Source organism: Cricetulus griseus, chromosome 4, assembly GCF_003668045.3.
Source record: "Cricetulus griseus strain 17A/GY chromosome 4, alternate assembly CriGri-PICRH-1.0, whole genome shotgun sequence".
Classification (NCBI taxonomy): domain Eukaryota; kingdom Metazoa; phylum Chordata; class Mammalia; order Rodentia; family Cricetidae; genus Cricetulus; species Cricetulus griseus.
The window spans coordinates 71,750,701-71,767,185 of record NC_048597.1 but is presented as its reverse complement, the minus strand read 5'-3'; the positions used below and the strand labels follow the sequence as shown (position 1 = coordinate 71,767,185).

Genomic DNA, 16,485 nt, shown 5'->3' with positions numbered 1-16,485 from the left:
ACTAGGTTGTGGAGGATGGCCTTGAACTTCTGTTCCTCCTGCCTATACTTCTAGAGTGCTCAAATTGCAGGCATGCGGGTTTGTGCTTCTTCATCTGGTGCTGTGGAATCAAAGCCAGGGTTTTCTGTATGCTAAGCAAACACTAATGAGTTACACCACCTGGCCAGCCAGCAGTAGTTTTTTATGCAGCTCAGGTTATTTCTGAGGCACAGATTAGTCAGTTGGCTAGACTGAAGCACATGGGTGATTTTACTGTTTGGAGCGTGATGAACAGTTGCCTTCCAATGGGTTTTGACTGTTTGCCTTCTTGCAATAGCTTGGGAATTTCATTTGTACCTCTCCTTATAGTTTGTCTAACAGGATCACCAGAACATGAACACCTGGATGACAGAGATGTCATTGTCCTTGTGTCCATGTTGTTCATGGGAGGTTTTTTGATTGGATGAATGATCCATAGCAAATGAAGCCCAGATTATGGCAGATGCGGTAGAGCATGCTGTATATTGAATGGGCAGTGGTGTGGACATTAGAGTGGCATTCTAGAGACGAGACCAGAGTCAGTTGGAGCAGATGCCAGTTGGGATGGTGTGGAGACTGGTGGCCAGTCTTTTCTTCTGGAAGTGTTATTCTTTATACAAAGTCCTGGAAGAATTGCGTTCACTGTGTTGGTGAGGTCATCACACTCTCTGTTCATTTGGATCTCCTAAGAAGACACCATTAGGAGACAGATATTAGCACTTTCTGAGGATTTGGTTATTCTCATTTGCATACCCAGGTGGCAGAGAAGCTCTTTTAGGCATTTGCTGTCTTGAAGACAACGATCTCATGACACCCACTCTGCCTACTATTAAAATAGGAAAGAAAAGGAACTAAGGAGCCTTTAGTAAAGGAACTAGAAGGGGCATTTGTGGTAGTGTGAATAAGAATGACCCTCATAGGCTCATATATTTGAATATGTGGTCCCCAGGTGGTTGAAATGTTTGAGGAAGGATTAGGAGGTGTAGCTGTATTAGAGGGAGGAGTTGTACCACTGAGGGCGAGGAGGGTGAGGAGTGTGGCTTGAGTTTTCAATTCCCACACCATTCCCAGTTAGCTCTCCCTGCCTCACCCTGGTGAGGAGGTGAGCTCTCAGCTGCTGCTCCAGCACCATGCCTGCCTGCCTGCTGCCGTGGTCCCCATGATGGCTGTGGTGGTTTGAATGTAATTGGAATAATCTCATAGGGAGTGGCACTAATAGGAGATGTGGCTTTTTCTGGAGGAAGTGTGTCACTGTGGGGGCAGGCTTTGAGGTTTCCTATGTTAAGGATACTGTCCAGTGTCTCAGGTGACTTCCTGTTGCCTGTAGGATATAGCCAGCACTATGTCTGCCTGCACACTGACATGCTCCCCACTGTGATGAAAATGGACTGAACCTCTGAAGATGTAAGCTGTTACCTCAATCAGATGTTTCCCTTTCCAAGAGTCACTGTGGTCATAGTGTCTCTTCACAGCAATAGAACCCTGACTAAGACAATGGTCATGGCCTCACCCTCTGAAACCATGGGTCCAGAATTAAATGTTTTCTTATATAAGTTGCCTTTGTCATGGAGTTTTCTAAGAAGCAGGAAAGCAACTAAGACATGTGTGTTCTATTTCTTGATCTGGCTTTGAAAGACCCGCTCGGAATGCTTCTGCATGCACCCTGCCCCTCTGTCTTCCCCGCCTGTGCCGGTGCTGGGTATTCTCTCTGGAGCAGGCGGGAGGAGCAGTTGGCGGGGACTGAGCAGGGCAGGGCCAGGGTTCGCCTCGGGGCTGGAGAATGCAGCACGTGCGGCGCCTAGAAGGGGAACTTGAGCTGGGAGAGCAGCGGTGCTGCTTGTCCAGGAGCTGCGAGCGGGGAGCCGCCTCCAAGGCCAAGGACACGGGGGCCGCGGAGCTGCCGGGGCCTCCCAAGCCTTCACCCCAACAGGGCTCGCGCCCCCGGCCCGCCCCGCCTGGCACCGCGCCTCGGGGCTGGGGCCGAGCAACGAGCACCAGGTGGGCCGGCACGAGAGCGAACACCAAGTGAGCCGGCCTAGCCCCCGCCCGATGAGAAACACTCCGTCCCAAGGTCTCCGCCCCCAAGGTCAGCCATCAGGACGCGGAGGGGGGGAATTGAGTCTGTTGTACCAGACACCAGACCTTGAGAATATGCTGGTCTGGAATGGCTCTGTGTCTCATTTGAACCATCCAATAGAAATGACTCTGTACTTTGCCTCATTTGAATGACTCTGTATTTCACCTCATTTGAGTAACTCTGTACTGCGCCTCATTTGAATAACCCTGAGTAGCGCCTCATTTACATTGACCAATGGTAATAGCTCTGTACAATGCCTCATTAGAATTATCCAATAGAATCCCTGCTTCTAGCTTGCGCCTTTTTCCCTATATAAGGACCCCTCTCCCTTGGCTCGGCACGCTTAGCCACACAGAAGCTAAGTCGCCCGGGTACCCGTATCTCCAATAAAGCCTCTTGCCTTTGCATCCAAGTTCGTGGTCTCGCTGATTCCTGGGTGCGGGTCTCCTTCTACGAAAGTACCTCTTCGGGGGGTCTTTCAGCTTAATTACATGAGTGTGTGCTATTTGAGAGCTGTATTTAATCTATGTATAGCTTTCAATCTTGTTTTTGGTTTTTTTTGGCTTTTGTTTGTTTATATTTTGAGACAAAGACTCGTGTAGTATAGTCTGGTGTCAAGTTCACTACATAGTTGATGCCAGCCTTGAACTTCTGAACCTCTGAATTTTACATCCCCCCTCACCAAGTACTGGGATTACGTAAAAAAAAAACTAAATAAATGGGTTGAAGAGAATTAGTATTGCTGGAGTCTTTCATGTAAGTACTTTCTTTTTATTTTTCTAGGTTTATTTTTTATTTTACTACTTTATGTGTATGAGTTTTTTTAATGTATGTATGTCTGTACACCACATGCATGTCTGGAAGAAGGTACAGAGTCCCCTGGGATTGGACTTATGGATGGTTGGGAGCCATCATGTGGGTGCTGGGAATTGAATTTGTGTCCTCTACAGGTGCAACAAGTGCTTTGAATTGCTGAACTATCTCACCCAGCCCCCATGCAAATACTTTCTACAGGTCTACATCTCATCTCATAATTCTATTTTTATTTTGTATTTGTTTGTTTTTCAAGACAGGGTTTTTCTGTGTAGCTTTGGAGCCTGTCCTGGAACTTGCTCTATTGACCAGGCTGGCCTCGAACTCACAGAGATCTGCCTGTCTCTGCCTCCCGAGTGCTGGGATTAAAGGTGTGTGCCACCACGGTCAGGCCTATATTTCAATTTTTAAGTGGTTTTTGTTTGTTTTTTGAGACAAGGTTTAAAATTTTTTTAAAGTATAAAATGAGGGAGTTGCCGAGCTGGAGAGATGGCTGAGCAGTTAAGAGTGCTTGCTGTTTTTGCAGAGAACCTGAATTTGGTTCTCAACATTCACATGGCAGCTTACAAGAGTCGGTGTAACTCCAGTTCTAGGAGATCTGGCATCTCTTCTGTCTTTCAGTCTTAACACTGTTTAAAAACCAGGTGTGGTAGCACACCTTTAATCCCAGAACTTGGGAGGTAGAAGCAGACAGATCTCTGTGGGTATGCATACCAGTATATAAGATTAGCCTGGTCTAAATAGTAACTTCTAGGACAACCAGGGCTACATAGAGAGATTCCATCTCAAAATAAAATAAAGTAAAAGACTGTTTAAAAATATGAAGTCTTTCAGAGACTCAAGGCAACATCTTATTTGTAACCCCTATAACATAAAATTTTAAATTATATACTTTCAACATACAATGGCACAGAGTTGGAGTGGTTTTATGGAGCACAGGCCTGGGCTGGAATGACACATCTGCCAGGTAGTGTGTCCGGGCAGAGTAAGACAGCTAACTCCCATTGTCCCTCTAATATAGAGATGTCAGCAGCTCACAGAGCTCCTGGCAGATTGTAAAAGGATTAGAAGAAGCCCTTACCGAGAGGTCCAGTAGCTCCAAGGCAGATGATCTGTTGTTCCGGACAGATTTAAGAAGACTGACATATCCTTCACTTCTAATGGGATTCTTGGAAATCTAAGAAAGATGAAATCACTGGGATACTAGAGTCTTTTATGAGGACCCATACCCATGATCCCCCTGCTCAGGAGGTAGAAGCTGGAGGACTCAAGGTTCAAGACTTACCAAGTTAAGAGGCTACTAGGGGCTGGAGAGATGGTTCAGTGGCTAAGAACACTGGCCTGTTTTCCAGAGGACCCGAGTTCAATTCCCAGTACCCACATAGTGGCTCTCAACTGTCTGTAACACTAATCCCAGGGTTCTGCCCCCTGAGGGCACTAGGCATACATGTGGTACACAGACATACATGCAAGTAAAAATACTCAAACATAAATAAATCTTTAAAATTTTTAAACAAAAAACAAAAGTGCCAGAGAAGTGGCTCAGCAGTTAAGACACTTGCTTCTCTTATAGAGGAGCCAGGTTCAGTACCAAGCATCCTCTTGGGGACCTGGTGCCCTGCTACATCTATATACCCAGGCACACATGCACATAAAAACAAAACCAAAACCAAAAAAAAAAAAAAAAACCAAAACAACAATAATAAAAAGAAGGTTCACAGCAGGGCATGCTTCAGATTGGGAAAGATCACCAGGTGTTGGGTGAACAAGGTCAATGGGACTCAAGGACAGGAGGTGAGAAGAGAGAGGATCCAGCAAGGAACTCTGCAGATGCAGAGGTGAGCTGTGAGCCCCAACCCCGGAAGAAGTGGGTAGTTCATCCAGGTGGGATTCTGAGACTCACTGTGACTTGGACATTGTCTAACAGATGGCTGGAAACATGGCCCCAAGCCTGAAATAGCTCTTGGTTCCTATGTCACAGGAGATGGAATTGCCCCCTCCCCCGCACATTTGGTACAGCTGGGACCTGATCACCTTACCTGGCTCCTTCCCTCTGTCTTTGCTATCACCCTGTCTACTGCCCACTCACCTCCTGCAAACCTGAGGAAAGGAACCTCTGAACACACAAAAACCTCAGCATGTCTAAACTGTGGCCAATCAGTACCCTTGAGCTGACCCTGGGTTTTATCAAGGACAGCAAAAGTCCAGAGAAGATGAAAGTAAATTAGGGAAGCACTGGCTACCCTCCCCACAGTGGAACTCCTTTGAGCAGGAGAAAGGATGGCAAGGAGCTGTCACGGCCACTGGGAAAAGGGTGGGAAGGAAGAGTCAGGGGTTAGCAGTGGTCACAAGAAGCTAGGAGGTTCTCTCCCAGAAATGCCCATATGCTGTCTCTGCAGCAGGAGCGCTGGTGGGGGAAAGGATTGTGGGAAGAGAGACAGGGCCAGTCTGTGTTGGAGCCTCCCTCTCCAACCAGGCTCAAACTTACAATAAGAATCCGCAGTGTCTGGTTGACTTGCAGACCCAGCCCCAACTTCAAGGCCCCTGTCATGGAGATTCGGTTGTTTCTGCAACAAGACAGACATAGGCGGCACGGTTAATCAGCCTAGGTATGGTATCTACAATAGAGTCCATTCAGCCATAAAGAAAGAAGTACTGTGTCATTTGAAGCAAATGGGTGGAATGGGGGCATTATGTTAAGTGAGATAAGCCAGACAGAAAGCCAAGAAAAGCTTTCTCTCCTACACAAACACTAACAACAACAATAGCCTGGAAAATATATTAGTAATTATTAGAGTAATTATATGAGAGGAGAAAAGTAAAAATAAATAAGGGAGGCTAGATGGGGCAGTGTACTCTGCAGGCATGCATGGAACCACCACATCGAACCCCATTAGCAAGGCTAGTAAAAAACATCAGTGACATCAGTATCACAGCTTTCCAGCTCTCAGGGCTCAGTGCCTCCGAGCCCTGCCTGCCTGAGTTGCCTCTGGCAGACTGGGTTCTATAGCACAGCCCTCCACTCATGCCCAGGCCCCAGTCAATGTCTGAAAAATGCGTATGCTCTGCCCCATGGGTGACCTGCACATTTAGAGTGTCCCCCACTCCCATGGAGATAAGGGGATGCTAGCTCCTAGGCTCTTTGGGCTCAGAAGATGTCCGTGTGTGTCTTGTGCCCACTGGCAACACATAGCCATTACCACAACATTTGCTCTGGACCCCGGTCCTTCCTCCCCTCCAAATGGTTGCCTCTGAAGCCAGGCCTACATACCTAATACTAACTTCCTCTTCCTGTTTTGTTTTGTTTTTCTTAAGATAGAGTGTGCTGGGTGGTGGTTGGAAAGGCAGAGGCAGGTGGATCTCTGAATTTGAGGCCAACCTGGTCTACAGAGTGAGTTCCAGCACAGCCAGGGCAACACTGAGAAACCCTGTCTGGAAAAGAAAAGAAAGGAAAAGAAAAGGAAAGGAAAGGAAAGGAAAGGAAAGGAAAGGAAAGAGGCAGTCTTATGCATTCCAGGCAGGCCTGTAACTCCTGCATAGCTGAGGATGACCTTGAACTCTTGATTTTTCCTGCCTCCACCTCCTAAGCACTGGGTTTACAGGTGTGGAAAACATGGGGTGCTGTGGGAAGAGCTTACCAGTTAGTTCTTGAGGATGCTTGAAAGATAGTAACGTTGAAACAGCAATGACACCTTGGTCACATTCCAGAAAGGAGCAAAGACTTGATTGTTAGTTTGAATCTTTTGGCTAAAAACCATTGTGTGCTGATCTACTGGGGCTGAAGAATCAGCAGGGATTTTGTTTGTTTTTGTTTTTTCGAGACAGGGTTTCTCCATGGCTTTGGAGGCTGTCCTGAAACTAGCTCATGTAGACCAGGCTGGTCTCGAACTCACAAAGATTCACCTGCCTCTGCCTCCTGAGTGCTGGGATTAAAGGCGTGCGCCACCAACGCCCGGCCCGAATCAGCTGCTATTATAATAGATCAGCACCCCTAAAGTGAGACTTGTGCATCTTGGGGACTAAAGGGAAGTGTCTCCCAGGGTCGGCACCAGAGGCTAACTAAGGAGGCCAGGCTCCATCTCGTGTAGACGGAAGCTGGCAGAACTTGGTAATGTCCAAAGTGGAGTCCGTGTAGAAATGGTTCTGAAAGCATGGGAGATGCATGATTGAGGAAGTCATGTAGAGTAGGGGGACATTGCTCCTTGTGTCAGGGTGAGGCCCGCCACTGATGAAGTGGAGACCTCGGTTGCAATGGAGACCCCAGAATATTTAAAATGTTTGGACCGGGATGCCTGTCAAGATGAAGGTGTGGTGTGGAGCCAGTCTAGGAAGACAGCTGCATGCTGCAGGTGGCAGAGTGCAGAGATGAGCCTACCTAAACCTTTGAGAGCCCCAAAGATGATGAATCTGAAACAGTGGACACAGCTACAGGATTGGATTCACACAGCCAAATTTTACTTTTGTTTAGGTGTTGATTGTTTTTAATCCCCAAGTTCTTCCCACTTGGAATAAGAATGTTTAAGTATGTAGTTTGCTTTTGACTTTGTGAGAATACAGTAACCCACTCTGGATTCTTAAAGTCTTTTTTTTTTTTTTCTTTTAGTGTTTGAATCCAAGTACCTGAGGAGTTCAGAAACAGGCTATCAGGACCCACTGAAGCCAGAGTTGCGGAAGTTGTGAACCATCTGATTGATGTGAGGACCAAACTTGGGTCTTCTGAAAGAGCAGTGCATACTCTGAGCCCGTACGCCATCTCTCCATCCCCAAGAGACTGTGATTTTTGTTGTTTTTTGGTTTGGGGGAATTTTTTGTTTTGGTTTTTTGTTTTTTTTGTTTTGTTTTGTTTGTTTGTTTGTTTTTGGCTTTTCGAGACAGGGTTTCTCTGTGTAGCTTTGGAGCCTATTCTGGCACTCACTTTGTAGAACAGGCTGGCCTCGTACTCACAGAGATCCACCCGCCTCTGCTTCCCGAGTGCTGGGATTAAAGGTGTGTGCCACCACCACCTGACTGAGACTTTGAACTTTCAAAGAGGTCTTGGGTTTTTAAAGTGTTACAATTTTAAAAACTTATATATATTAGCATTTTGCCTGCATGTATGTGCTTGTACCATGTGTGTACCTGGTACCCATGGAGATCAGAAAGGTCATCAGATCCTCTGGAGCTAGAGCTCTGGGTTATTGTGAGCTACCATGTGGGTGCTGGGAACCAAATCTGGGTCCTCTGAAAGAACAACAAATGCTCTTAATCCTGAGCCATGTCTCCAGCCCCTGAAGTGCTGCTGGAATTTTTAAGCAATGTATTTTACATTGTAAAGTAAACATGAGTCCTTGGGGACCAAGGATGGGAAATTATAGCTTAAAGTGTTTGTGTGTCACGTTAACAAAGGATGGTTGCGTTGGTCAGTTTTATTGTCAATTTGACACAATCAATTATTACCTGGAAGAGAGTCCCAGTGAGTAGGAATTCTCTAGATCAGATTGGCCTACCAAATGTCTTTGGGGGTTGTCTTGATTGGTAATTGATGCAGGAAGACTAACGCTGGCTGTGGGTGGCACCACAAATAAACTGTACAGTGCGAGAAGCAGCAAGGGGCAGCATGGAGGACAAGGCATGCTCTTGGCTCTTGACTGTGCGTGAGATATGATTTCCCTGAAATGCTGACATCTGAGCTGCATTGTAAGCTGGATAAGCCCTTCCTCTAAAGCAGCTTTGCTCACAGTGTTTCATCACAGCAACAGAAGTGAAATGAGGAGTAAGACGCCACTCCTGATTTATGTGGTGTGGAGACATGAACCCACAGCCTGGGCACGACAGATAAGCATTCTACCAACTTAACTACAACCCCAGCCCCCAGCAACAGCCTTGAACGAGGACAGAGCTGAGCCTCAAGCCACGTGATAGGATCAGTGCGAACAGGATCCCAATCTCTGTGTGGCCCTGAGAGCAGCACCCTGGTTTCTCACCTCATGTTTAGTTCTTCCAACACGTTGTTGGCCTTGAGGGCCTCACCTACTGAAGCTGCTCCTGAGTCTCCAAAGCCATTATGAGAGATGTCTAGGACCTTCAGGAATATATTTGCCTAGGACACAAAGAGCAAAAGCTGTGTGGTACATCTGATGGTGCAGACATCCGGAGGGCCAGCCAGGGCCATAGCCTCAGAGTCCAGGAGAGCCCGAGCAATAACAAAGACAGGGAGCAGTCCTAGACAGCAGTGTGATGCCACGGAGGCAGCTGACATTTATCTATAGACCCTTTGGGAAATGAGAGTCAGTGCAGTATACTATCATTTAGTGGGGGTAGGAAAATAGGTCATCTAAGATGCACCGTGGAAGTTGTGCAGAAAGGGCTAAAGTTCATTTCTGAAGAGCTGTAGCGTTAAGAACTGGCTTGGGGAAAATTTCCCTAACGTTCAGACAGGCTCTGAGGACTGTCTCATACCTCCAGGCCCTTGGCAAGTGCAATGGCTCCTGGGCCTCGAAGATGATTCCAACTGAGGTTAAGCTCTGTGAGTCCTGTGTTTTCTGCCAAGGCAGGTCCAAGTGTCTCTCCTGAGGAGCACAAAGAGATTTTTATGGCAAAAATTGCTAAGTCCAAAAATGACCTGAAGTTCACCATGTGCCAGGGCTTCTGCTGGGTAGGAGGGTCATGAAATTCAGCACACACCTGGATAACCCGCAAGGGACATGTATGTATGTGCACATGCTCACACATGTACATGTATACACTGGAACATGGTCTTGTCCTCCAACACAGACAGGTCTAGAACTCACTCTGTCATCCAGACTGGCCTTGATCATCTTGTTGTCACCTCCATTGTGTTGACAATGCAAACAAGAGCCACTATGCCCAGCAAGGAATCCACATATAATTGGGAAGATATGGATTCGAAGTAAAGAGATTCCAACTATTCTAATCCACAAACAAAAAGGGTAGACATGCAATGTAGTGTTGGTGGAGTCTAGAAGTAAGGGCAGAGCAGACAACGTAGAATCAAGGAACCCACATGTATGCACACATGATGGGTAACAGGGATGCAAAGTGAAACTGGGTTGATGCTGGAACTGGGGACAGGCAGGAGGAAGCAGGTACAATGATGTAGGAAGTAATAAGGGCACTTGAGAGTCCTTGAATGCTAAGTGGGGTGTGACTGAGCAGCTGCTGTAGAGCCATGAAGCTGGAGGAGCATCCCAGCAGGATTCCTATTGGGTGGAGTAGCTGTGTGGAAAAGTAATGAGAGCATTCAAGTTCCAGCCTCGGTGCATTCTCACGGTCCAGGTTAGGGGCTAGACAACAGGCAGGTAGGGTTTTCTAAAAGGAGTCTGAGGGTGAGAGGGAAATAAACTGGATCACACACGTGTTCCACTCATGGCTCTTTATTTTTCAAAGATGGAGGCTTCCCAAAAAAGTTCTCTCAAAAGCTCTCTTTAAGATTTCTCCCTAAAAGCTCTCTCCTCAAAAGTTCTCTCTCTAAAACCCCTTTAAGATTTCTAAAAGTCCTTTAAAATTCTCTAAAGTTCTTTCTAAAAAGACTCCAAAAGTTGCTTCTTCTAAAAGTTCTCCTGAGGTCTCTGTTATCCTACAAGGGTTCTAGTTTTTATACCACAGGTACATTTAACAACTGACAATAGGGCACGCATATGTCTCAGAGACAGGGAGGCGGGTAAGACCTTGAGAAAAGCAGCTACCTTAGGCGGTTCCCCTGGACATGACTTGTAACTCTTGCTGTTAACCAATTAAAGGGGGCATCTTGGTGCTATATCAAAAGGAAAATCTAAGGCTATGCAGTGTGAGACCCAGAGGCTGCTGCTCTTACTGCTGACACCCGTGTGAGAAGGAATTCCTTTCTCTGGGGCCTATTTGAGAATACAAAGCACCCAATATATATTCTAAATAGTCAAATTCATAGTGATAAATATTCTGGAGTTGATACCTAGAATATTAATTGCTACTTCTATAATAAATGATAAAAGCTTCCAACAAAAAAGAAGCAGGAGCAGTAGCAGAAGGAAGTGAGTGGAACCCTGATAAATACCTAGCATGACAAATGGCAGGGGCACACCTTACAACCAGCTCTTCATTCTGTTAACACTGATGGGTGTGACCATCTGCCAGTTCTCCACAGACTCAGTTCTATCCAAGTCCCAGTGCAGTTCTCCATGTTGGTAACCCCTCGTCCATCTGGTCGACCATGCCTCAGCCTCACAGCTTGGATGTGCAGACTCAAGAAGCCTCACCTGTCTCTCCAGGCTTGGTGGGCCCCTCGGAACCCATGTTCACTGTCTTCCACCTTCCCATACTATTCTAGCCCTGTGAGCCCTTACAGCACCCCCGACTCCAAACTCACTCTCTGCCTGGTTCACCTCTGTACCTGGATTGGAACCCCCGAGGATCCAAATTTGGCCTCTTTTCATTATCTTGGCAGATAGAGCAGAAAAGCTGGTTTGAAGTGCTCAGAGAGGCTAAGGGTGGAGGTCCACTCCTATAATCCCAGCATCCTGGAGGCTGAGGCAGGTGGAGCCTTAGTTCAAGGCCAGTCTAAACGCTGTAGTGAATTCCAAGCCCCAGGGCTGCATAGTGAGACCCAGCCTCAAAAACCAAATCAAATTGAACTAAATCAAACCAAGGAAGTGTGTGTGTGTGTGTGTGTGTGTGTGTGTGTGTGTGTGTGTGTGTGTGTGTGTGTGTGAGAGAGAGAGAGAGAGAGAGAGAGAGAGAGCGTGTCCCAAGCCTGAGTGCCCCCAGCCACCTGCTTGGCTAGCACATGCAGCAGCAGGCACATTAGCACCTGCACCACAACTAAGGTTTTGGGCACTGTCTCATATCCAGGGCTGGACCAGATACCTCTAGGTTCTCAGATAAAGGGTCTTCCACTTCTCCTGGACACTGCTAACACTGGGAGAGGACAGTGGGTGCCCCCCTGTTACTCTTTTCTGCTGAAGGGTGAGGTTCGCTCTTCTCCTGGTCCGTAATGGCAACTCTATCTCCATTCTATGAGGCACACACCTGTGGCGGCTTCTCCATTGCCATAGATGGTACATGACTGAGACTCAAGTCCCTTTGCACTCCCCCAAACAACCTTCGATCCCCTCTTGGAGAAACAGAACAGAATGAATCTTCACTTCCTCCTTTCCCCCTTGCATACCCTCATAGAGCTTCAGACCTCAGACCCCCAGAGTCCCACTGCCTCTCTGTCACTTGTCTGCTAGTCTGTAACTTACATGATAACACACCCCAAGGCCCTTTCATGCTTTAAAGGCTTGGTCCCTGGGGCTGGAGAGATGACTCTGCACTGGATGAGCTAACATTGAGTCCAGATTTGGCTCCCAGTACCCACATGGCAGCTCTCAGCCGACTGTAACTCCTGTTCTGTGGATCTGATGCTATCTTCTGTCCTCCATGGGCACTGACACATGCAGGCAAACACTTATACATACAAAATTAAATAAAGTCTATTCTTGGTCCCTAAGTTTGGGATGTGGTAGATGATGCCATCTAAAGGTCTTAGGCCACTGGGAGTTCCCTTGAAGGAACTGTATGATCCTAGTCTCTCCCTTTTGCTTCTCTGCTTCTAGACCATGAGTTGGGGGGCTTTTTTTTTTTCTTAGCCACAGGCCCAATCCATCAAAGGCTGAAATCTCCAAAACTGTGAGTCCAGATGCATCATTTCCCTTTGTAAGATGGTTGTCTAAGGTATTCGTTACAGTAATAGCAAGCTGGCTCCTATTCCCAAAGACACAGCTACAGTTTGTCAGTCTCCTTTAGTTCCACTGGCTTCCCACAATAGTTTTCTTAGAGGACAATTGGCTTCAGCAGTCAAACTCTAGGGCTGAGGTTAGTGTCACTCCACTCAATTATCTGGGACAGACCAGAACTCCTGGTTAGACAGCTGTCCTGGGACAACTACAATGTCCACTACAATGCATATACATGGGGACATCTAAGAATTTATGTCAGGTGCTGGAGAAGTGTCTGAGCAGCTAAGGGCACAAGCTGCTCTTCCAGAGGACCTGAGTTCAGTTCCCAGCATTCACACTGGGTTGCTCCCAACTATCTGTGACTCCAACTGTAGAGGATGGGATGTCCTCTTCTAGCCTACACAGGCACCAACACATATGTAACAAACATTTACATAAATATAGACCTTTAAAGAGAAGAATTTGCTGCAGCCAATCTAGATGACAGAAACTCCTAAAGCAGGGCACAGGTGACCCTTCCGTGCTGCCAAACTACCCCCAAGTTTCTTGGAATGAAGCCTTCATACCTTCAGCAGTGATCTGCAGGCCACATAGTCTCTGCTTCCTTTTCAAACGACAGCCTGGTCATTCTCCCCTGGATCACCCACCCAACCACACCAGTATCTACCAATCTAGGAAACACACCTGCATGCTCACGATTCATCAACATCATGGTCTTGCTATGGTTGAGTCCTTTCCCCCCCCCCCCCCACAGATTTCAGGTTAAAGACCTGCCCCACTACAACACGTGGTCCATTCTTTTCTAGAACCACACCCTACCTTCCTTTCTGAGACAGGATTTCTCTGTGTATCTTTGGAGGCTGTCCTGGAACTTGCTCTGTAGCGCAGGCTGGCCTCACACTCACAGCGATCTGCCTGCCTCTGCCTCCGGAGAGCTGGGATTAAAGGTGTGTGCTACTGCTGCCCAGTCACACATTGTTTCTTTTAGAGGGCCACTGATTACTAAGAATGGCCTTGTTAGTGTATGTCTCTTGAAGTCAGGAACTTTTTTGTTTGTAGATAGATCCCCACAGCAGAGGGCAGTGAGAAATGCCTGGAATTAGGAATTCTGTGTGGTTGGAGTAGAAGAACCAAGAGAGGTATGGTGAACAGATGCCAGCATATCAATATTTATGGCGGGAGCTGGGTGTGGCCCTGTCCACCCCCTCCCCTGACACCAGTGTGCAGTGGGCACTCATGACCCATGACTGCCCAGACCAAGTATTACCTGCCAGGTCATTGAGCTGATTATAGCTGAGGTCTAGGGATTTCAGGCTTGTGTGACGCAGCAGAAGAGCAGCGAGGTGCTGGGCAGCCTTTTCCTCCAGCCTGTTTCCTCCCAGTTGCATCTTCTGCACAGCTGGGTTTAAGGCAAGGGCAGCACAGATAGCCTGGAGCCCTGCAGCTCCAATCTGGTTGTCTGACAGGTCCACATCTGAGGGGAGCACCACTGCTTGGTCAGTGGGAACCTCGGCCAAGCACCACCCTCTTGTACTTCCCTACATCCCTAAATCTCCTGGTCTGAGGCAAAAGAAGCGGCTTTCAATCTGATTATCTAAGGTGACATGGTTGCTGCTTTGCCACCTATTGCCTGGGTCACCTTGGGTCACCGGTCTCCCCATCCCATGACTGTCTGTCTGTCAAGAGTGCTGTGGGAGAGGGTCAGCTGCCTTGTTGATGATTGGTGTCTCCTAACAATGTAACCTCCCTCAGAAACCCTGTCTGTCCTACTGCTCCGGAGTAGCACACACCAGCAGTGTGAGCTCAGATGTTCACTCAGGTTTACTTCTGTGGCTTCCTTTAATGTTGGCCACAGCCCAGAGAGCTTAGTGGTGTTGCTGTGATCATTTTAGAGACGGAAAACAGGCCCAGCAGAGTTGTGTTGCCTGCCTGGGTCAGCTCACGCTTCATTGGCTGAGCTGTCATCTACAAGCAGCCTCACCCAACTGCCACTAACCCTTCCAATTCTCAGCTGATGGAGAATTGGTTCTCCCCTGCTTCTCTGTGCCTCTCTCATCCTGCACTCAGGCACTGGGAGTCTACCATGTGCAGGGGTGAGGTGCTCACCAGGGGAGATAGCTATAGGATGGGTCAGGCAAAGAGCAGCATTCAGCATTGGCTACACCAATGAGGAAACTCCCAGAAAGGAGGCTCACCTCACATGCCACACCCTGTGATGGGGGCCTTCCTCATCTCCTAGCAACAGCCAAGAAGGCCCAGTGAGGGAGCACTCTCCTGAGGAAAGAAGGGCTCCAAGCGTGCCTACTGCTCAGACTCAAAAACTCAGCATCTACCTACCAGAGATAATGTTGTTCTTACACAGGACATCAGCCAGAGCCTCTGCCCCGGCCCCACAGAGCCCATTGTCCCGAAGATCCAGACGCTTGATGTAGACATTAGAGGTCAACATGGAAGCCAGAGCCCGGGCCCCCTGGAACAGAACAGAGAGGTACAAGAGGCAGAGGCACACAGGGCCCTTGAGAGGTCTGGTCCTTCCCAGGGGCAGATAACCATTACCTCAGTTTAAACCCCAGAGCTCCCATCTCCTCCAGGTAACATCTGCTTCTCCCTCTAAGTACAACTTAGACCTCATTTCCTAGAGCCTTCTTGCAGTTGCAGCACTCATCTCTGTCACAGCCTCCATCCTGTGTTACAGGCATGGGGGATGGGATATGCATGGCACAGAGGAAGGCTGTGAGTTTGTAAAATGGACTCAAGGACAAGATGGCCACTGTCTCCCACATCCTTCCTGTTTCCAGGTTCCCTGAGAGATACCTGGGGCCCCAGGCCACGATGTCGAAGGTTCAATTCAGAAGCGCTCCCTTGGCGCAGAAGACAAGATGCCGGCACAACACTAAGGGCCTGGCAAGACTCCAAATAGTGGGTAGCCATGACCGGTTCTCCAAGACTATGGGTGCCTAACAGTAGACAGGGGGACAAAGGAAGAACTCTACATTGGCACAGCCCCACCCCTTTTCCTGCCCTTGCCATTTCCTCCTGCGTCAGCGGCTATTTACTACACTCTTTTCCCAGATGAGGGCCTCATGACTAAAAAAGTCTTTTCTCCAAGTCACAGAGCTAGTCAGAACCTACTGCTGAAGTGTATGCTGGCCCCATCCCATCCGGCCCAGGTATCACAGATCACCCCCCCCCCCAAGTTGGCTTCCAACTTGTTGGCTGAGGGGAGTGTTGAACCCAAGGTTTCAAGCATGCTAGGCAAGCACTTTACCAACTGCCTTACATTCTCAGTCCCCCGGTCATAATGTCTACAGACGACGTATGGTGTTTAATAATTCTAAAATAACTCCAAACAATTCTAAACTCAATGCATCCCTTACCTAAGTTTTTCCTATACTTTGGAACACCCGGCCCTGAACCCTTCCAAGTGCAACACCACCGTCTGTTAGGGTGTTTCATTTACAGATTATTCTGCAAGACAGTTCTAAGCATTGGGCCGTCTCATGCCTCCACGAGAGCAAGGGGTATCAGCTGCTGATAATGGGGGATGAGGCCCCACTGAAGCATGTGGTCCCACTCCAGAGGACTCGCACCACCTGGGTGCTGGAGGAGTCCAACCAGGACCCCACGCGGAGGACAAGGCACCTTCTGTTTCCAGAGCAAAGTGGGAATCTGCGGTCCAGAAATTGTTGGCCTCCGGGGCCTCCGCCTGACGCGCAGTGGCAGCTGCTCTTCCCTCTTGATCTTCATTCTTCGTAGATGCCTTGCAGGGACCCTTCATGTTTACCCTCACTTCCGAGTCGGGGGCACAGAGACTGAGAACGCGCACAGCTCACAGCTTGGAACGCTTCCCAGGGATGTGGGCGGTCCCTCTGACCTCACTGG

At 48.1% G+C, this 16,485-nt stretch overlaps 1 protein-coding gene across 1 annotated transcript; it reads right to left on the bottom strand.

Annotated features, from left to right (window-relative positions):
* Positions 1-526: 526 nt before the first annotated feature.
* On the bottom strand, positions 527-16,381 carry Lrrc74b (leucine rich repeat containing 74B). The gene is made up of 9 exons (XM_027413183.2): positions 16,246-16,381; positions 15,418-15,560; positions 14,941-15,073; positions 13,871-14,077; positions 9,347-9,456; positions 8,872-8,987; positions 5,397-5,475; positions 3,990-4,085; positions 527-703 (listed from the first exon to the last, which is right to left on the bottom strand). The coding sequence occupies exons 1-9, from the start codon at positions 16,379-16,381 to the stop codon at positions 527-529; spliced, it is 1,197 nt and encodes a 398-aa protein (XP_027268984.1).
* Between the last annotated feature and the right edge of the window lie 104 nt (positions 16,382-16,485).